Genomic DNA, 21,267 nt, shown 5'->3' with positions numbered 1-21,267 from the left:
TAGAAAGTCAGCACATACATTTGCTGGCCTCTGTTTTGTTCTGTTAAAAGTCTTGCAGTCCTGTTTTAGTGCCTTAGTTTTAAGTTTTAATTTCATTCATTTTTCATGAGATTTTAAAAATGTTTCATTTATATCATGAAATATTATGCAGTGGCTATAAAAAGATTTCTACCTACCTACCTATCATCTATCAATCATCTATCTACCTACCTATCGCAGACATATTAAGGAAAGCAAGTTAATGAGAAACATGTCTTAGACACGTTGTTAAAAGAAACAAATGAATAAAAAATATTTTTTAAGGGAAGCAGGCCACAGAACAACATATATAATTTTGTTCTTATTAAAAATTACATATATTTCTGCATCTGTATGGAAAATTTCTGTAAGACTATCTGTCAAAAGGCTCACTGTTTTCTCTGGAGATGGAACAGAGAACTTCACTTTTGAAGTTGTTTTCAGTATTGTTTGTTTTCCAGTGTGCCTGTATTCATTTTAAATATAAAAACAAGAAAGCTGAATATACACGTGTACATTCATTCACACCTGCCATAAACTGAGCCATTAAGACCACTGCCCTGACACCAAGGACTAAATCCATTCACCTCAGCTCAGTGCTCGGTGTTTGTTTATTTATGGAATCAGATGTCTTAGAACCTGATACTGAGGAAGATATTTTAATGCCGTGCATTCCCAATGTCTTGGGGAGGCTGTGTTGAGAAGCTAGAGCTACTGTATTAAATTAAGAATAGTATATAAATGTCTAATCACTGTCGTACACCTGAAACTAATATTGTATACCAACTATAATTAAATAAATTTTTAAAAGTCTGGGGAAAAAATAGCAGATTATGATCTGCTGAATGAAGAAGCCACCCACACAGAGGCGGCAGGTAGCTTTTTCTACATTTGAGCCCCCACTTTGGGGAAGTGAAACCCACCCATGGGTCATTTTCAATGAAGACACAGTTTCAATACATCCACACAAAGGAAGTAGTCACAAGATTTATTACTTACAGATCCCAGATTGGGGGTGGGGAGCGCAATTGAGCCGGGGGGAGGGCAGTCATCCACCTGGGGTCATGAGCGAGCAGGGCAGAGAGGCGGGCAGCGAGCACCTATTACTGATAAGGTAGATGGGGCAGAGGTCACTAAATTTTTGCAGGCTTAACTCTAAGCAGTTATTTTAAAGAGTGCCTGGGAAAAGCGAAGCAGAAACTTAGGGTGGGCATCCTAAATGCAAGTTCTTATCTAAATGTCCAGGCTCTGGATGTGAGCAGGGTGGTCAGACTGCAAAATGAATGCCTAAGCAGCAATTCAGAAAAACAAAGCCGTTTTCCTCAAAAGTTGTTTTTCTCATCACAGAGGCAAAACCTGTATCTACGCTTTTAATGTTGGCTCTCATCCAAAAATATTTACCTTTACCAACAGGTGCTGCAAATTGATTTTTAAAGCATCTTCGGATTCACTTTTGTTCTTAAATCTTCAAACTGTGTTTAGCAGTTCTCATTCAGATATTGTGAGTGGGAGCAAAAAAACTAATTAGGCATACACTCGAGAGAGAACACATGACTGTCAGCAAAAGAAGCAGTTAAGATGAATTTTAACCTAGTCCAAGGCTACCAGCCGTGACCTGTCCTCTGGGCCCACCAAGCCCTGATGCCGCTGTCAGAGAAGGAAGCAGGACGTGAGTCCCTTTCCGTCAGCCCTGCTGGGCCATAGGGCCTGGTCCCCCTTCCCCACACATAGTGTAGAGTTTTCTAATTTAAAACGTTTTTATTTATACAAAAAAAGGACAAACTTAAAAAATATTGGCACTCACTTGAAAAGAACTAGAGTGACATAAACTGTTAGTGGTCTATACTAGTATTCTTCAAAATTTATTGATAGAAACAGACATATTTAAATGTAACACTGGACAAAAAACAAAGAGAAAAGATCAGAATACCAATGACACTGGAGAATCTCGCTTCCACGTGACATTTCTTCGCACAGAACTAGCACCATTAGTTCAGGAACCACAGATTTAACTATAATTGCTTCTAATATATAAAATACCTTATAAAGATTATGTAACTATCTAGTAACAAAGTTATTCCAAAAACTTATTTAAAAATCAATCAGAATTTACCTTTTGAAATGGACAAAAATGGTTTAAAAATTGATCCAATTCTATGGCTTATCAAAGGAAATGAGCCATAATTACTTTTATTGGAAGAAAGTGCCTGAATTCAGCTTCTGGCTCCCTTCTAAACACCATCCAGGTATAGTAAATTGAATATTACATAGGAGTAAGAGCACATCTAAAACTGGTCTCAGAAAATATTTTCCTAGACTATAAAAATACTAAATGGAATACAAAAGTTTCAGAATATACAGCAAATAGACTACAGCAAACAAATATTTAAAACATACTTAAAACTATCTTATACCACAATCATCATAAACATCAAGTATTATTCTAATAATCTTTCTGTGATTCATTCTCAGTCAACGTTTATTTCCCTTTGTCTTGTTATAATGTCAGATACAGACTAAACTCTGTGTTTCTAGCAGAAGTTACTGGAGGCACCACTGAATAATTCTTGGTATTCAACAGGTTCTCAAAGTGCTAAAAGTGCGATTGTAGTCAAGCCTGTGTTTTAAATCGGGGGTCAGCACACTACAGTCCGGGGGCCAAATGTGACCCACTGCTTTGTGCAGCCTGTGCGCACAGCCACACTCATTCTATTATGTATTGTCTGTGGTTGCTTTCACGTGACAAGAGCAGAACTGAATAGCTGTGACAGAGGCTGTGTGTGGCCTTTTGGTCCGCAAAGTCCACAACATTTACTATCTGGCCCTTTACAGAAAAAGTTTGCCAAGCCCTATTTTAGATAAACTACTACAGGAAATTTTTCGGGGAATAAGGATAAGGTAAGACGGTCCCAGATTAAAAAAAAATTTGGCTGAGATTTGCTAATTCCATCATACGGTACCGTGGCAGATCAAAAGAATACACATTTGGATTGGCAACTCTAGGTATTAAAATATTCTGGCATTGTAAGCAAAGTCTGGCTATGATAAAGTACCTTCCTTTCTCTGTGAACTAGCCATTGTGTATCAAGTAACTCATGTACCTGAATATAGCAACGTACTCACTGTTCAACCCAAACCATCTGTGTGGCTCCCAAGCACAATTTCTAGCCTTTCGAAATAAATAATCTTGTACCCTTAGCAAAGGATAGAACTAGAAGCGTACCTGTCCCATCTCTTTATTGGCATAGATTCTATATGTACTGTTCTGTGTACCTTTCAGAACCCTTCCCTGTGACATGCATCGTAATAATTAGTACTGCTACTACCCAGGGCCACAAACATGTCCCTTTTGACAAAGCGGACTAAGTTTTCGAGGGGGCACATGGGCTTGGGAGAACGCTTATGGTGGTCCTGGCAAAAAGAGGTGTGGAATGTGACATCGACACCGTTGTAAAGGATCCGGACGGAATGCTCACTGGGCTTTTCTCTGTCTTGCCAGAGCTCAAAGATCAACCTGGCTGCAAACCTTGGGAACCTGGCTTCCGTCAGGCCCAAGGCACTGAGAAGTGGTGACAGAGTGACATCGTGAGCAGAATAGAGGGCAAAGATCTCTTCTTTCCTGCCCTCGGCGGCACGCTGCATCCGGCTGATGGTCTGGTTCAGGATGGGGTGGGCACCCAGGAGTGCGTAGCCCAGATACAGTTTCTTCTCCCGCCTCTCTCGCTCATCCTCTATCTGATGCGTCTTGATCACCTTGAAGTGCTCCATGCCGATACAGCCGTTCCTGGTGCAAGGGAAGCTGACGTTGTGGCAGAAGTGGCAAAGCATGGAGTCTACGGGGTTGGCGGCTCGCAGCTGCTTGGTGGGGATGTCCACGATCTTGGCCATCTCCCCGTAGGCCCTCTCCAGCTGGCTGTTTTTCAAACGTAAGAGGTACTGCCGACGCTGCTCCTTTTCCAGATACTGGTTTCTCACTGGGCAATAGCAGTTTCCAGAGCAGAACAGAGCACTGGGCTGGTGCCTGAAATAAATCTTCTTCCAGTCAAAATCTGGGAGAAAGCCATAAAGCAGGGCCAGCCCACTTTGTAGTGTCCGGCTTTTCCCAGTGGTCTCTAAGTAAAGCTGGTCTGCGGACCAGTCATTTGGTAGGAGTTTGTGTTTCTTTAGATAGATGTCCCTCAGCAGCTGGCCATTCTGCAAATGCTGCACAACTCCTGAAACAGAGTGACACAAGCTTTCCTGACTATCAGCTTAGCCAAAGGAATAGCAAAGGGTCAGTGCCCAATTCTGGAATGCCTTAGATTCGTGTCAGGTATGTAATTGAGCCACTGTGTGAAGTCTGCAAAAATGGGTTCACGTCAACTTATGAAGGGAGCTCCGTGGGGTTCTCTGTGAATGGATGAGCAGAGTGGGCCCTGTCCACTCTGGACCCACGGCCTTTTTGGGGAGCATAAGAACTATCTTATCTGCTTCACTCCTGCTCTCTTGACTGGCCCCTTCCCCGGGGAGGCCTTGTGACCGGTGGGCCTCATGAGGTAGGAATCACCCCACTGGTGGCTGCCTAGGCTGTGACTGGCATGGGCCTAAGGAGACCTTTGTCTCTGTCCAGGGACACACCCAACATTCCTCAGTGTGCAAGGAGAGCTAAGGTAACTCACTCAGGTAAAGAGATAAAGTTGCTTGCTGGCTGCTTAGTCCTCTCACTGCTGCGAAACTCCCTCCTTCACCGAAGGATCTCTGCTAACCTTCTAGGTGCATTCTGCCTAATCCTGCCTCATCAACAAGGATGCTCTCTCTGTACGAACATGGAACGATCTCCCAGATGCCCAGATAGACTATTTGGGGGGGAGGGAGGAAGCAAAGTGCAGAACAGTATGTTTATTATGCTTTTACATAAAAAGGGTGGGGGATAAGACTGTATTTGCAGGTGCCTGTGTTTTGCATAAAGGAACTCTGCAAGGGTGCACAAGAAACTACTCTCAACGGTTACCTGGAGATGACGGGGCACAGAAATGGGGTGGATAGAATATGCTCCAAACACAGCCTGCAGGAGCAAGAATTCCAAGTTTACCTTTTAGTTTTTTTTAGTGTTGAACTACCACAGTATAGTAACAAATTGTCTTGGGGGCGGGGAAAAGCCTGATCTTTAAGCAGAAGATAATTCAAGATTAAAAACAAGCTCATCCTCCAGCCAATGGGATGTAAGGGGATGCAATTTCAGTAACACATATTATCTGAGAGCGTAAACCATATGCAGACTCTGTGACTAGTACTATCATTTATTCAGATGCCCCAGTGGTTTGAACAGCTCCACCGCAAAGAGGAGACAACTTAAGGCTGAAATGCATGAGACAGAGGGAACTGTGTTGGCCCAAGCTGGGGAATAAATCAGGAAAAAAAAACTACGAAGGATGTCCTACTCTGAATGAAGAGTATTGATTGAGAGCAGAATTCCCTCAGGGATCTGGGCCAGGACAAGCCTTAGCCACGTTCACAATGATTTGCAAAATGAGGCAAACCATGAGTGACGAACATTAAGAATCTGTATCTGGCCCAGTTCATCTCCGTGCCTACCTTGTTTGCTTAGGCTACGCATATTAAAGTTGGAGTGCCTACTGTGTGCCAGACCCTTCTCCTTTAACCCTCACAAAAACCCAATGAAGAAGGCGTATTTCCCTTTTTTCACAGATGAGGGAACTGAGGCCTTGAGCCATTCATAACTGAGAAGTAGTAGAACTCAAGCCCCCGCATGGCCCCAACCTGGGCTCTTGGTCCCACCTCACAGCACCTTCTCCCTACATTTCCATGTGGAAATACTAAGCTCTAGCCACTTAGGGATTCTTATATGCTCCAAACACAGCCTGCATCTTCCTGACTCTGTTTATACCCTTCGCCTTCCTCTGCCCAGAGAAACCCTCGTCCAGCGTCTTGCTCCAACTCTCTCTTATCTAGTAGAGTCATCCTTCTTCTTCCTCCAGGTCAAATTAATTCCTTCCTATTCCCATATGTCACCGGACCTCTAGGACGTTAGCTGCATTCACTGAGCCTAGCATATGCTAGCACGGTGCTAGGCACTTCCCACATGCTATCTAACTTAAGTCACCACCAGCCCCGCTGGGAAGATGTCATTAGTCCCATTTTACAGGTCTGTGTATTCCAAAGCCTGCGCTTACTCTACAAGAGCCTGCAGTCCGCAGCAGGACAGTTAGTTGTTCCTACGTGCACTGTCCCACTGCAGCTGGGGGCTCCTTCAGGACAGGCCGGGAAGCATCTTATTCATCCCGCCATGCCCTCCCCGACACTCAACTGCTGCCAAAGCATCCTGAACAGAGTTGGCACTAATGATCAACCTGCTATCGTATAGTTACTGTGAGATGCCAAAGTGTGCCAGTTATAAATGATTATTATAATTTAATATATTGAAATTTAAAATAGAAGATACAAGTGGCCATTAAAAAAGAATAAGGGAATGGGAGCAAACAATACTACAAAAATGATTTCTAGAGTGATACTCATTTGGAAGATGACGATGATAATAAATCAACTGAGAGGAAAGGTCAGAATGAATGATTGTTGCTAAGTGTCTGAGCCTCCCCTTCCCCACTGTTCTCAGGGAACAACAGCCCCTGGACTCAGAGGCTGCACCCCCACTCTCAGTGCACACTCCCATGGCCCCCGCTGACAGCTTAGCTAAGTGATGGACACTGACCTTCAAGGACACCGTCAGATTCTCTCTCAAGAATTTGGTCTTGCTAGTTCATCTCTGAGTGTGGCTATGACTGCCACTCTGTTAACAGACACACAGCCAAACCATAGAAACCGTAGAGGCAGAGACAGATAGCTTTTTTTTTTTTTCCTGGTTCTAGTCTCTGGAGGCCTGGTCATATTCTTAGAGTCTGTGAGTCACTCTGAATTCTTATATAACAAATGTCCCTTTTTGCTCGGGTTGGTTTTTGTTACTTGCAACTGAGGAATCTAAACAGTGGTTCTCAGCAAACATGGCTCGGGCCTCAGGGACTGTTCGGAGGTTGGGCTGTCACAACAGTATGTGGAGGAACATTCCTGACACCTAGTGGGTGACTGCCAGAGTTCTGGACAGTCTCCATAAGGAACTGTTCTTTGTCCCACATAACTTCTGAATGTACCACAAGATATGCACACACATGAAAAACCTTCTTAAATATTTTAGCCTAGAACCTGTTTTTGTGTCTATAGACACAAAACCATTTTTGCGTAATATTAATATCCACTGAATTTTCCAGAAATGTGGTATCAACTCAGAGATATCTGTATTTTGTTTTATCAGAACTTGTCAAAAAAAATCACGTCCCAACGTGGTATTAGAGTCACCAATACAACGTCCCTCAATCAGTCTGTATTTCAGTTGTCACAGTTACTAATCTACATTTAAGTGTGTGCAACTGATTACGCCACTCTCTTTTCTACTGTAGGTTTGCTCAAGCATTTATGGTGAGGTACACAGAACTATATAATAAATTAGTTTCCTTTTGTTTCTCCTTTATATTACAGTTAGGATACCTGATACACATATTTTAAATTATATATGTAGAAAGGTTGTATTATATTTGACTTTTACTTCAGGATAGTTTGGGAGTACCACAAAATCCTGGTTAGTAAGAAGGGTGCTGGATCTGGTAGGATGAGAACTCCTGTTTTAAGCTAATGCAGAGTTTGTGCATGTGGAAATAACAATCAAAAGCTTTCGACGAAACTCCTTATTCAAGGCTAGTCCTCCAGAGCCTTCAGCTTGCCCCAACTCTGTCACTCACTGTCATTCTCCCCAGAAATAATGGCTTTGCAAACATGGCAAAACCCAGCGGGGCCAACTACAGAACAGAGACTTTCCTGCCATCGAGTATGAGGTCCTACAATACTGGTAGAACAAGAAAACAGAGCAGGTCTTCCTGATCCTTCCAAAAAGCAAAGGTGCTTTGAGGTCCGGGACCGAAGTAGGAAATGAACCTCTTTGGGGACCACCAGTTCCTTTTCTTCCCAACAAAGTGGTGACCCCCACAATGAACTCACCTACCTACCCTGACAGTGAACTGGCTGCACAATGGTACAAACAGGGCTGCAGAGGAAAAGATGGCCTTCTGTGAGGAACACACTCGACCAAACAAACTCCTTGCTCAGTGGGCGTCTGCTGTACGTATTTCTCCCTGAGATCTGGCACATTAAAACCCATCGGGTGGTTTGAAGTATCTAAGAACATGGGATCAGTTACAAAAATTATGGCCCACTCATAGTGAAATAATATGTAGCCATGAGAAATGACGTTGATGAATAATTATCACTAGGGAAAGATTATGGCAATATGTCATTAAGAGGAAAAGTGGGTTACAAGAGTGTTTAGTAAGATCCCACTGTGGGTATGTGTGTGTGCATGCACGCACGTGGGTGCACATGAACCCAGGAAGAAAGATAACTAATTTCTTTGGTGGGATTATGGGTGCTTTAAATTTTTCTTCCTTTTGCTTGTCTTTCCTAACTTCTCTCCCATGAACACATATTGCTTTTGTAATAAGAAATGTTTTTTGTTTTTAATTTTTAGAAATCAGATGTTTAAATCAGACACCTTGGTGAACTCAGAGTTGCTTGAGGTGCCAGTCCTTATTTACCCTGTGAACTTGCAGCACTTCACCTGGGAGTATTCAGCTCCAAATGTGTGCCAAGTGGAAGAGTGGGTGGGAGAATATGAGAGCGAACGGCTGTCACACATACCTGTCTGCGTGAGCTCTCCCATCTCACATAGCGGGTGATTGGGGTAAAGAGGCAGGAAATGTAAGGGGCTTTCGAAAGAGGCTCCGGATCCTTTTGACATGTGACTAACGAAAGCTTCCAATTTAGGGTGATATGGTTTCCTAAAGAGACAACACAGAGATTTAATGGTCAGCGTGCTCTAAAACAGGCCACAACGGTTTCAGCTTCAGCAAGCAAAATCCCAAGCATGTCATGCTCTTTCTCCCTGACAGTAATAGGTACTGGCTCAATCACTTTTAAATTCCAGTTTCGTTATCACTCGACCACTGATGCCTACATGAAAAATCCCCACTCCATGAGGCCAGTCTGAGCCCCTTTCCTCTGCTGAAGCGCCCATCACTCTCGGCACTGTGGGAGTTGGCTTTGCCTTCCACCACCCTGTTCCCCAGCCTGCACCCCTTCTTTCTCTCCAGGGGGCCGCTGACCCCCACCAGGCAGTCACGCCCAGGCTGCCCCTTTGGATGCCATCTGCCTTCCAATCCCGCAGATGTGTTCTCTTGGGCCTTCTCGCTCCTCTCTCCTCCCTCCCTGCAGCCACTAGCTGGGCTCCGGCTCAGGCAGCTTCTGTCCGGATGGCGTGGGCTCCCCTTTGCCTACCTGCAGCCTACTCTTGCCCCTCTAATATTGCCTTCTCCACAGCCAGAAGGATTGACTTAAAAGGCAACCCTGACTCCTCACCGCTCCTCTACATTGCTCCCTTCTGTCTGGAAGGAGCCACACAGGCCTGTTGGTCTGTTCTGGCCCCACCTCATTCTGAGGCTCGGGGTCCCCCAGCCTTCTCCACTCACATGCAGCCAACCAACTAACTTCTCTTCCCCCAACATATCTTGTTCTTTCATGCTTCCAAGACTCCACAAATCGCCCCTTCCTCCTAGAAGACCTACCCCAACCTTTGCCTGGGTAACCTTTAATCCTTAACTTATCTAACCTCTGAAAAATCTCCTTTGAAAAAAATTAACTGTTTAAGATAACCGAGATCTCCACAGCTCTCTATAGTTCACTGTGTATTTTGCACATGCAATATGTCATTTCATGTGGGGTGGTAACAAATAGCTAAAAAAGCGTCTGTTTATGAGAGCTGATATTTTTTCCTATTTCTGCCACGAAGTACATGTGGTAAATCAAGATTTATCTTTCCAGTCCCTAGTAAACAATTTCCCCGAATAATGAAATGACCTATGGATATATACATATTTTCTCCGAAGAATGAAATGACCTGTGAACATACCCATTTTCTCTGAGTGAGATGACTTATGAATATATACATCTTTTGTTCAAATAATGAAATGGTCTATGAATGTATACACATTTTCCAGATCAACAGAAGTGGACAAATAGAACAGTTCCCAACTACACTAAATCAGCATGAAAAGAAGCGAAGATGAATTGTTCTAATGCCAGACCCCTGCTGTCTGAAAGCCCAATTAACATTGGCAATGCTTTCAAAATGGTTGCCAAGATGGGTTTAATATCTTTCACAAACATAAAGCTATAAAAAAAATCCATCTTTAAAAAAATATGTTTTGAAATTAGACATAGGGTATAGTCTGATAAATCACCCTGGACTGCTGCGGGACTCCTGTCTTCGCATAAAAACACAGGGTATGTTATTTTTCCTGAGGCTAAAACACATAAATATTTGTAAACTGGGAAATAAAATTTCCAGACTGATAATGAGGCTGCCAATATAAATCCACATAGGCAAAGGCTATCCATCAACAGGAATCAAATGTTCTGCCCTAAGCCACTCTTTCGGGTCTGTGATTTGTGAGGATCTTGGAAAGCTTTGCTGCCAACTTTAGAAACGAAATTTCCTACTGAAAGTGTTGCCTGAGATACCCTAGGTTTTCAGGACATCTGACTACTTAATGATGCATTCATTTCCAACTGTATTCATGAAGATTTATTTTTGGAGGGGCAAGATGAAGATTCACACACACACACACACAAAAACTTCACTTACAGAAGAGAAACCAAATGGCTGGATCTTTATAACAGGCAGAGGACCAGGTGACTCGAGTCCCTGGGCCTGTCCTGGATCTGAATGACCAGGTCTTGCCCGCCTGGTCCTCAGCTCCATCCCCAGAGCCGAGAGAGTATCTCTAGCACATGACAGATATGCCAAAAAGACACATGAATGAATTCACTTGGGATGTCCCCCTCCTTGGATGCTTCACAAAAAGTCCAAGCCTGCCATAATCTGTAGCAATGAATATAGCAAGTTCCCAGAGTGTTTATTAAAATGTCCAGATTCTGATGGAAATATTAAAAATAAAGGCTATTGTGGGTGAGACTACTAACTGTGACAGAGACTCTCTTTGACCAAACTTTAGTGAGTTGAGGCCCTTCTGAACCCTCTTCCCAACTAGGCCTCAAACACTGACTTTTAGTCTGTCTTTGTAACGCCCAGTTTTAGCAAAAATCCTGCTAGGTCAGTTTAGCCAGAATCTCGAACTCTTGATATCTGATCAAATTCCTCATTCCCAGGTGGTATCTGATCACCCTGGCCCACCTTTAGCAAGAATCCTGTTAAGTCAGTTTAGCCAGAATCCCCCCCACCCCCCAGCCCATGCCCCTGAGGTCTCTAAGTAATTTTCCACTGACTAACCCCACCCTGCTCCTTGCCTATAAATCCTCACTTGCTGTATTTGGAATTGAGCCCAGTTCTATACTAAGGTCTCTCTTCTCCTACTGCATTAGTTCTTGAATAAAATCTGATTTTATTGCTTTAACTATAATTGGAGCAGTTACTGAGTTCTGCACAGAACATTAAGATAAACAGAGAAGAAGTATAAGACCAGGGACACTGTTATCAGCACAATTCAAAGCTTATGTGGCTAGAAACTTGAATTGAGTTCATACTACAGATTTTCAGAGTTTATGCTAATAAAAGAATTTATTATTTTACGTTACTAATAAAATGAAATTCTAAAAAGATAAACTCAGTACACGTTTCTCAGTCTTTAGCTTTCTGGATGCTTTTGCTTTACTTGATGGGAATGACTGCCCCTTTCTCTTGGTGGCCTTCTCTGACCCACCATCCCACCTCCCCTCCCAGCCCCAAGCTGAGTTAGGCTGCCCTCTTCTGGCTCGTGCCAGCAAATATGGTACCAAAACTACTTCCACCTCTACTTACTCTTTTTCCACTTCTTTCTCTAATACTGCTGCTGCTGCTACCACCTGTGCTGGCTACCATTCACCGGGGGCTTACTAGGGGCCAGGCACCAGGTCTGTCTCTCGGGAGGTGAGTGGGCCCCCTGAGGGCAGGAACAGGCTCTCTTCTCTTCTGAGTGGGCCCTCAGAAGCCCACTCTCCCCTTTGCTCCTCCAGTCCAGCCATGTACCCGTCTAATGACTCATACATGCCTAGCTCTTCCAGCCTCAGGCCCTTTGCACCTGCTGTTCCCGCCATCTGGAAGACTCTTCCCCCAGATTTTCATAGGGCCAGCTTCTTCACTTCATTTAGGTGCCTGTTCATGTGCTACTGTCTTGTACAAAAGCCTAGCACATGACAGGCATTTAAAAATAAAATTTATTGAATAAATTCTGACTGAAGTCAATATCCATTCTTCTTTGTATGTAGGAGAATATCTAGTTCACATTCATGAATGGGCATTTACTAAACACAGTATATCAATGGCTAATAACCTCATGCTGGCTAAACTTAGTCCCATGAGGGTTAAAAGAGCACTTTTGTCATGAGGTACATGGCATTCACGAAGAGGCAGTTTCCACTACAAAGACTTAGCCATGGAATATGTCATTGTGAAGAGAAACACTGGGGTGACCGATGTGTATGGACATCTGGTTCCTCTCATTCAGCTCACTGCACCCCTGCCTGCTGGCCCAAACATTCCCTTTCTCTAGAGTAAGAGGCTCACTCCAGGACTCACTGTCTTTTAGGAGGCTAAAAAAAAATTAATAATTTGTGAAGCTGAACTAGCACCTAGGAAGGCAGCGGGCACTGCTGATGACCCAGATCCCACGGTCCCAGGCGACTCAGAGGCCCAAAGTGGATCCGCATTGCTGGGAGTCCTGCCCACTCTTACTAATGAGAGGTCAACCTTTATTGTTTTTAAAGATCGAATTAATTAAATGATATTAATTAATTAAACATGCGTATTCCACCCACTTTCTACAAAGGATTTAAAGTAGCTCCTAAAAATACAGAATGTTCAATAAAAACTAGGCCAAAAGATCAAGGCCAAAGAAAATGAGGGCAGAGGCAGCCAGGATGGCTGGTCCTTAGGAACTGTCTCTTAAACTGGAACTCCAGAAATGGCCCCGTCAGTGGATCCTGCTACCACTGTGACAGAGTGAGGGGCCCTGGGACCCATCCTGGCTTCATGACCAAACCACTCAGGGTAGAGGAGAGGCCGGGCCCCCAGAAGACTTCCAGGCTGCTGCGGTAAATGAAACAACACCCTGTATCAAGCTCTCAGTATGGACCAGGCTCAGTGCTTAGTCAGTCTTCACAAGGACATTAGTACAGAGGTATCACTATCCCCAAGTTCCAGAACAGTACTGAGGCTCAGAGTGGTGAAATGATTTGCCCTATATCAAACAGGTTACAATGGCCTCAGAGGATTCCATGCCAAGACTTAACTCTGATAGGAATGCATGATAGGCAGTTATGACTTGTGATTCTCACTGAGGTCCTGAATTCATTCTGCAAGCAACAACTACTATATGACAGGCTCAGGCTGGGTACCAGTGATACAGGAAGGAGGAAGGCCTGATGCCTGAGAGCAGCACGTGGTGCAGGGAGGGCAGAGACAATCATGCTGGGAAGACAAGCTGCAATGCACCAGGATACACAGGGAAGCCCTGCACGCTGCTAGGTGCCCTGCCTGACGGGCCCTTTTCTGGGAACAGCCAAGGTGACCCTTAAAAGCCATGAGTGTCCAGGGAATTTCTAGCAACAGCTGACTGGTCTGAAGGGCAGACCCTTATTCTGAGTTGAGCCTCTCAAATTCTCATTTCTGAGAATTTGAAGCTCAGCTAGAGAAAGGGGAACAGAAACTGAGTAGCCAGGGCTGAAGCGTGGCACTGTCCTTGAGGTTGTCCTGGGTCTGGCCAGCTCAGATGCCTAGTGTCCTATCTGTCCCCGAGCTATTCAAAGGGTGGATATTCAGCCAGTGTGCAATGGCAGGAATGTGTCAGCTGTTAACACATAGAAACCCTGCTGTGTCTGATGGAGCAAAGCCACTTCTCCGAGTCGCCCTCCTCGCACCCCACCTTGCGCCCTCCTGCCACCCTGGATGCTCCAGCCCATCCCCATGATCCAGAATCTAAAAGGTTAATACCCCGCACAGCATATGACCCCCACCTTTGCCCCAGTCCTAAGACCAGTTAAGGTCTGGTCATTAAATATTTTTGTTCTGAGACCTTCCCTCTTTATCTCCCTTTCAGTTTGAAGTGAGGTAGTGGCGGTGCCCGATACAAGCAGAGGATCCATCCTCATTCACCAGGAGAGGTTTCCTAGAGGAGGCAGAATCTCTGGTGGCCTGAAAGGAGCTGTGGGAGTGGGCCAAGCAGGCATGGGGGGAAAGCAAGCCAAACGGTGCAAAGGCCTGAAGGGGTAAGGGGCCGATAAGAAGAGGATATGGCAAGAGCAGAGGATGCCAGCAGGAAGGCTAGAGACTGGAGTAAGAAAGCTGTAGGGCGCTCTGACGCAGGCTGGACTCCACCTCGTGTGTTTTCCAACCCGCGGGACACTAGGATATGCATCCATCCTTGCTAAACATAGAAAAGAAGACACAAACACCCAGATTGCAAGTATCGTGACCTTCAGCCAGAAATGAAAAAAAGGTATGAAAGCCTACAGTCACACAGTATTTCAGGATGTTTTTTATATAAAATGGTTCACTTAATCTTCTCCATCATGCTGGACAATGAATGAGAAGGCTTGAGGCAGAGTTCACCTGAAACTCCCAGGTTCACACTGCAGTCCACTTTGAAAGAACAGCCCCGGCTGCAGGGAGGCAATCCGTGGTTCCTGCCCAGGGCAGGCTGGCACCCAGAAGCGTTCCATCAAAATAACGTCTTCCCCGTCTTCTCTCCTCATTCAGCAAATTCTGCTCAGAATGGTATGTGTCCCTAGACGCATTTGCTGAGGCCTGGCCCATCATTTTATTGCTAACCGTGCCTCTAATTTTAGAGCCATGCCATTTCCATATGCACCATTTCTCCTCTCTTTTCAATGATTTTTGTCATCCTAAGGGCTCTCAACCAAGAGCAGTCTGTCTCCACTCCTGTATTTATCTGAAGTACTAGTTGACATTTCTATGGCTCTGCAAATGATTGTGTGCATTTCCCTCTACCATCTCACTTATTCTTCACCCCAACCCTGCATGGTTAGCATCGTCATCCCATTTTAGAGATAGAAGGCTGAGGCTCAGAGATACTAAGGGACTTAGTATATACTGCTGCCCTGAGTGGAACAGCCAAGCCAGGGTCTGAGGACTCCTAACCCAGTGCTCACTCACACCATATCCCAGCTGTTTCTCAAACTTTAGAACAGCAGCATGGGAGAGTGGGCCTCAGACTGGCCAGCACTTTATCTGCTGTGTGGCCTCATACAGGTGTCCTCATCTCTCTGGGCCTCTGTCTTCTCAACTGTGGAACAGCATCAACATGGCAGGATTGATCTGAAGATCAGACTCCTGGCTAACAGTACTCACTCCATCCTGTCATCCTCCAGTCAGCGTTTTGATTCCGACAGAGATAACAGATTCTTGAAAAGGACTTTTAGAAAAAGTGCAATTTACCTGTTAGCCACCAGAGTGCAGTCAATTTCTGGTCGCTTTGTTTTGGGAATGACATACAGTGGGTACCTGTCCCCGTGTCGAATGAACACATGCACTGAGACCAGCTTAAAATGATGCGGAGCGTGACCTGCACGAGAGAAAGGCACATGGTCTCATTATCACTCAGGAAGTGGGGAGGGATAACCATGGTGGAAGGGTGCTGTGCTGGGTGTATGTGTTGGGGAGGGGTGCTCTGAATAGCCTCACAAGGCAGGGCAGAGGCATACGAGAGGGCTGGTTATGACCCAGACCCCTACAAGACACAGGGAGGCTCTGGGATGCGGCTGGGGGCTGAAGGCCAGTGAAATGTGAGCAAGACTCTTCCTGTGGCCTTACTCACACCCACAGACTAGGGGGAAGCCCACAGAAACAGCAGACACGCTGACTTCTGCTTTAAATCTCTCATGAAACAAGGCAGGGCACAAACTGATAAATATTCGACATCTTTTTTGAGATACTTTCAAAAAAGCGAAACTCTACGTAAAAATCTTATTTCCCCACGTTTTCTGTAAGATGCCAGCAGGGCATCCTGTGGACATCCTAAGCGTTGAGAGCAACTACCTGAAAAAGTGGGCAGCTGGGGGTGATGTCCTAAAGATGAGGAAGCTAAGACCTGAGGACCCATTCAAGGGTGCAGCCTAGTGGCGGCTGCAGAATTTGTGCCCAGGCCATGGAGCTCCATACCACCGTGCTGGGCTGCTTGAAGAACCAGTCCCAAGAGGGATGGCCACCCAGTTACCAAGCTGTGCAGCGCAGGCAGGCCTACCTTCCAGGCTGCGCTCTGCCACGCTGGGAATGTTGCAGTATAAGAGAGCTTCGTAGAGCGGGTCCATCCCGGGGGGCTCCGTCACGGGGTCAGGCATGATTCTCTTTCGACTCTTGCTACTCACGCCATTCTTTGCCGTTGACACTGGGATCAGGTGGACTGCAAGGAAAGCCAAGCAGGTCAGGACACACGCAGACGCAGGGGGCACAGGGCCAGCTGGAGGGCGCCAGAGTGTGGTTGGATTTTCACCTTGAGTGACTAACTGCTCTCTCTCTCAGCATGAGGGCGGACTTCAATGTAGCAAGAAGTCAACTTCCCATTCAAGAATGGTTTCTTGAGCCCCACCCTGTGCCTTGCCTCTCTCTTGATTCCATGATCTTCTCTTCACTAATAATTGTGCAACACCGGGGGCGGGGGGGCGCCCCACAGAAAGGGACCTCACGGTGGTAAAGGAAGAACTCGCACACTAGCTTTGTGCTGATTACCTCCTTCCTAACACCCTTAGAATTCTAGTAAATTCTAAGGAGGAAAGCCACCACCCTTTGAGTACCTACGAAGAGCTAGACATAGGTGTCTGACACATCTCATTTAGTACCATCTGCTGTTATTCTGAATAAATTCTTCTAAGTGGATAATTAAAACTTCCCTTTGGCAAATGAATGTTATACACAAGGTAAAAGATAAGGAAGGAATCATTGAAAGGGAAATATTTGCAACATACCTAACAGATTATTAATGTTCAGAGTGCATACGAGCTCCTAACACCGAAAAATCAGTAAAGGATCTTAGCGGGCTAATTACAGGAAAATAAGTACAAATGACAATAAACATATGAAAAGATGTTCAACATTATTCATACTTAGAGAAATGCAAAATAAAATAACAATAGGGTATTTAAGCCCCCTCCCCGGTAGAAAATCACGTATTAATGATGACATCAGTATTGGCAAGGGTGTGAAACCTACACTGCCATACACTGCAGGTGAAGGTGGCAACTGGAACAACCTTTGGAAGGAGTATTCGGCTGTAGCCACCAAAATGTTATTTGTGCTTATTCCTGATCCCATAGTTCTACATCTTGGAATCTACTCCACAAAGATGGGAATTCTCATCAGGAAGATTCACTGTGGTGCTGTTTATAGTAGCAAAAAAGAGGAAATAACCTAAACATCTCTCATTGGCAGACCAGAAAGTTACATGACAGTGTGGAATATTCTGCGGCAGGGAAAAAGAATGGAAAAGAATCAAAGATAAACGAAGTGAATAAACCAAGTCAGCGGGTATTTATATAATCCTCTTTGTGTAAAGAAAAAACAAACTATAAATGCACGAATACACAGGCATTTGTTTATGTAAATGCACAGAAAAATGTCTACAAGGACAATCATCACAATGCAGCTGTGGTTTCCTCTGGGGAATGAGTGAAATGGCGTGTAAAGTATTTTCACTTGTTTTTCTACAACTATGCTGTTTTCTATATCCACACATACATATGATATATATTTATACTAAGCATGTTACATATATTCTATATGTATAGAGATAGATGTATGTTTCTATAATGTCTAGATATCTTTTCTATAAGCATATTTTCATTCATTACTTGTGTTACCCGTGTTAAGACAACAATCACAGAGCTTCAAAGCTGGCCCTTCACCAAGTCAAAATTAGCCCTTTGGTTGGTTCTAGAGCCGCTTTCTTCCCAGCACCGGGACAGGGCCAGAATTGCTAACGCACAGCTCAGGTGTCTGGAGGTAATTTACTGTGGGGGATTTGTGCCAGAGCAAGGAAATGAGGGAAGGTGGATGTCCTAAAGCAGTGCCTTAATGATGCAGCCCTTCTGGCTGTGTGGCACCCCTCAGTCCTTGACTCTGCTCTTTTATGACATGATAGCAGATTCTGGACCCTGGGCTATGTCTGTGGGCACTTCCTTTGAGTCGAGGTGTGAAGCTAAGGAGACATGATGATACGGGTGACACGAGGGTGGAGGGGGCATGAGTCCCTGGGCATCAGAGCGTCCCCACAGTTTGCTGGTTTATCTTTAAGCACACAGGATAAGACCAATTGGGGCTACCACCTGGAAACGGCTATAGATTGAATGTTTAGATCTTCCCTGAAATTCACATGTTGAAGTCCTAACTCCCAATGGGATGGTATTAGGAGGTGGGGCCTTTGGGAGGTGACTAGGTCATGAGGGTGGCACCTTCATAAATGGGATTAGTGCCCTTATAAAAGAGGCTTTAGAGAGCTCTTATGCCATGTGAGGTTATAGTGAAAAGATGCTTTCTAGGAAGTGGGTTCTCACCTGACACCAAAATCTACTGGTGCTTTGATCTTAGACTTCCTGGCCTCCAGAAGTGAGAGAAATAAGTTTCTGTTGTTTATACATCACCCAGTCTATGGTATTTTGCTAAGCAGCTCAACAGACTAAGACAGGAACCATGGTAGTTGGGTCCAAATGACACCCCCACGACCCAAGGAAGCAGGGTTTGAAAGCCACAGGTAAAGACTGGGTGATATTCAGAGACTTTCCATCCAGAAAGATTTTATCTGTTGCTTCCTCTGGCATCTGGGCCTGTCAATCTCACCTACTAGCTGCTGAGACTACCCTGTGCTGTTTGCACCTTCCTGAGTCACCAAGACACAGTGTCTGGTCATGTGAAGCCTTTTGAGACATTCAGGGAATGTTCTGATGCATAGAAGCTGTGGGGTAAGATGTCTCTCCAGCTCCATCTCTCTGCTTCACCTCACCTAACTTGGTTCTCACTGTCCTGAGCTGCTCAGAGCCACCCCTACTCCCACAAACTATTTCTCACCCATGCTCCTCCCCTTGCTTGCAACTCTACCTTCACCCTACCTCTGTTTCCCGTATCTGGCCAATTCCATAAGTGATCCCAAGGAACCCCTCTTCCAGGAAGCCCACCCCAAATCCCCAAGAAGTTTTGATATTCCTCTTCTTTGAGCCCATCCAGTTCTTGCTGCTGTCCTGCCTCACATCACAGTACACGTGAGCAAGGCTGTCCACAATTTTGCCAACCCACCACCCCAGATATCCAGGGAACTAGGGATATGTCTCCATGTTTATACTTCCTCCGCCAACCAGCACAATCAGACCCTCCATAAATGTTTGTTGAACTGAAGGTGTGCTCTGAGCCAGGCACTGTGCTCCATGCTTTTGGTAAAATACCTGCTTGAATTCTCATGTGGGAGCACTGAGGGAGAGGGGGTACCTGACCAGCCTGGGGGTGGGGATCATCCAAGCAGCTTCCTTGGGAAGACACCTAAGGCGGGTCCGAAAAGCTAAAATGAAGCTTGCTACATGGGGAAGAGGAGAAGAGGACTATGTAGCATGAGCAAACACAGCAGACGAGAGGCAGCGAGCTGGTTCAAGATCCCCTTGGGGGCTTGGTCCCATTGGCCCCTCCAGGGGTGACGTGCAGGAAGGAGCCCAAAGGAGCAGACCTCTGCTGGAGGCTGCCTCTGCCCTGCCTGCTGCTCTCCTGGGCTTGCCTTGTTCACCAGGACAAAGGGGGCTCAGCGGGCAGACTCAGGCGCTGCGGCCTGGGGCTCCAGAAAAGTGCCTCTCCTGGCAGGCCTTGCCCAGGTCCTCGGCCCCTGACTTCCCCTGTGGGACTATGAGAAATTGTGATTGATCCCAAGCAGATGACAGCAGCTCAGATGTCATCAAGCAAGGAAAAAGGGATTGTGGGGACATCGGATTGATTTGGCAGGCAAACAGATGGAAGAATAATGAGTTTCATTGTGCAGGTATAAAAAAATCACATGAATCTAGATGAGGCCCTGGGGCCACTGTACCACCAAGGCCAACATGAATAACAGAAGACATCTTTATTGATAATTAACTCGGTACCAGTGGGTATGCCATTTCTCTTTGGTGTGATTTCCAAGAAGACTTCCATGAGCCACATGTGCCTATGAGTCTCTCTCATTTACAGCTGCTTTATCTGCTCATCTCAGCTACCATCACTCTAATCCTGTCAGCGCCTCTTCGACCTTCTTGTATAGATGCCAAAGGGGGTCTCAATGTCAAATAAATGAGAGAATGTTACCTGTAAAGTAGCACCTTGGGCCCCCTCACTCATAAAAACAACTAGTACCCTTCTTAAAACCATGAGTAAAACAGTCAGGTGCTGTTCCCCATAGGCCGCCCCCTCCCCTCTCTACCCACTCCCACCCTGCCCAGTGCACAGGATGAATCCACGTGCATTATTAGCAAACATTCCCGTAGCTCTGACTAGGATACAAGCCGAACTGGCCCACATTGCTTTTTTGCAGCTTTGGACCTCATCCTGGGAAAAGCTACCATCAGCCAGGCAGTGGACGTCAGGCAGAGGCAGGTGAAAGGACTGGCTTGGGGTCCTGCTGCCTGGAAGTCCAGGCCTGCGAACGTCCTGAGCCTGGTATTGATGCACCTTCCACCTAGCCAGCCAACACTTACTGAACATCTACTGGGGATTCTTCAGAGAATAAAAGATTGAGGTCTCTGCCCTCCTGAGTCTTACAATCCAGTTGGGGAGGGTGGTAAGGTATTAGATAGGAAAAGGGGAGCAGGAAGCATATGGCCCCACAGGGAAAGGGCCTGCTCAGTCATGGTGCCTCTGTACACCCCGGTTGCTGGTTTAGAGGCACAGGTGCAGGGATGGTGCAGTGAAGACTGGGATATAAAGATACCGGGAAGTCACTATGAGAGAATAGTCAATAATAGCCTCGGGCAAAACCTGACCTCTCAACAAGCTTTGGCTTAGGAGCCAGCACTATGAACATGTCTGGAGGAACATGTTTCATCTAAGGATGATTTGCTTCTTTTAATTTTTGTTTATTCTATTGATGGTCCTCATAGAATAGAGGAAAAGAGAGAAAGGGCCCAGGGTCT

At 45.4% G+C, this 21,267-nt stretch overlaps 2 protein-coding genes across 9 annotated transcripts in view; both read right to left on the bottom strand.

Annotated features, from left to right (window-relative positions):
• Positions 1 to 8,893, bottom strand: part of ZBTB38 (zinc finger and BTB domain containing 38) — a 134,740-nt gene extending 125,847 nt beyond the window's left edge. The window contains exon 1 of the mRNA XM_039837310.1: positions 8,761 to 8,893. The gene's annotated coding sequence lies outside the window, so the exon portion shown is untranslated. The remainder of the gene's footprint in view (positions 1 to 8,760) is intronic.
• Positions 1,851 to 21,267, bottom strand: part of PXYLP1 (2-phosphoxylose phosphatase 1) — a 67,497-nt gene continuing 48,080 nt past the window's right edge. For 6 of the 8 annotated variants that reach the window (XM_039837327.1, XM_039837329.1, XM_039837328.1 and 3 more), the window contains 4 exons: positions 16,374 to 16,532; positions 15,569 to 15,695; positions 8,761 to 8,900; positions 1,851 to 4,232 (listed from right to left, as the gene is read on the bottom strand). In XM_039837327.1, the coding sequence (XP_039693261.1) occupies positions 3,295 to 4,232; positions 8,761 to 8,900; positions 15,569 to 15,695; positions 16,374 to 16,532 (1,364 nt within the window). In that variant the 3' untranslated portion in view covers positions 1,851 to 3,294. The remainder of the gene's footprint in view (positions 4,233 to 8,760; positions 8,901 to 15,568; positions 15,696 to 16,373; positions 16,533 to 21,267) is intronic. The other 2 variants (XM_039837332.1, XM_039837333.1) reach the window with 1 other exon arrangement.

This window comes from Pteropus medius, unplaced genomic scaffold (assembly GCF_902729225.1).
Source record: "Pteropus medius unplaced genomic scaffold, Ma_sr-lr_union100, whole genome shotgun sequence".
Lineage (NCBI taxonomy): Eukaryota > Metazoa > Chordata > Mammalia > Chiroptera > Pteropodidae > Pteropus > Pteropus medius.
The sequence above is the reverse complement of the archived record's forward strand: the minus strand, read 5'-3'. Positions and strand labels throughout refer to the sequence as shown.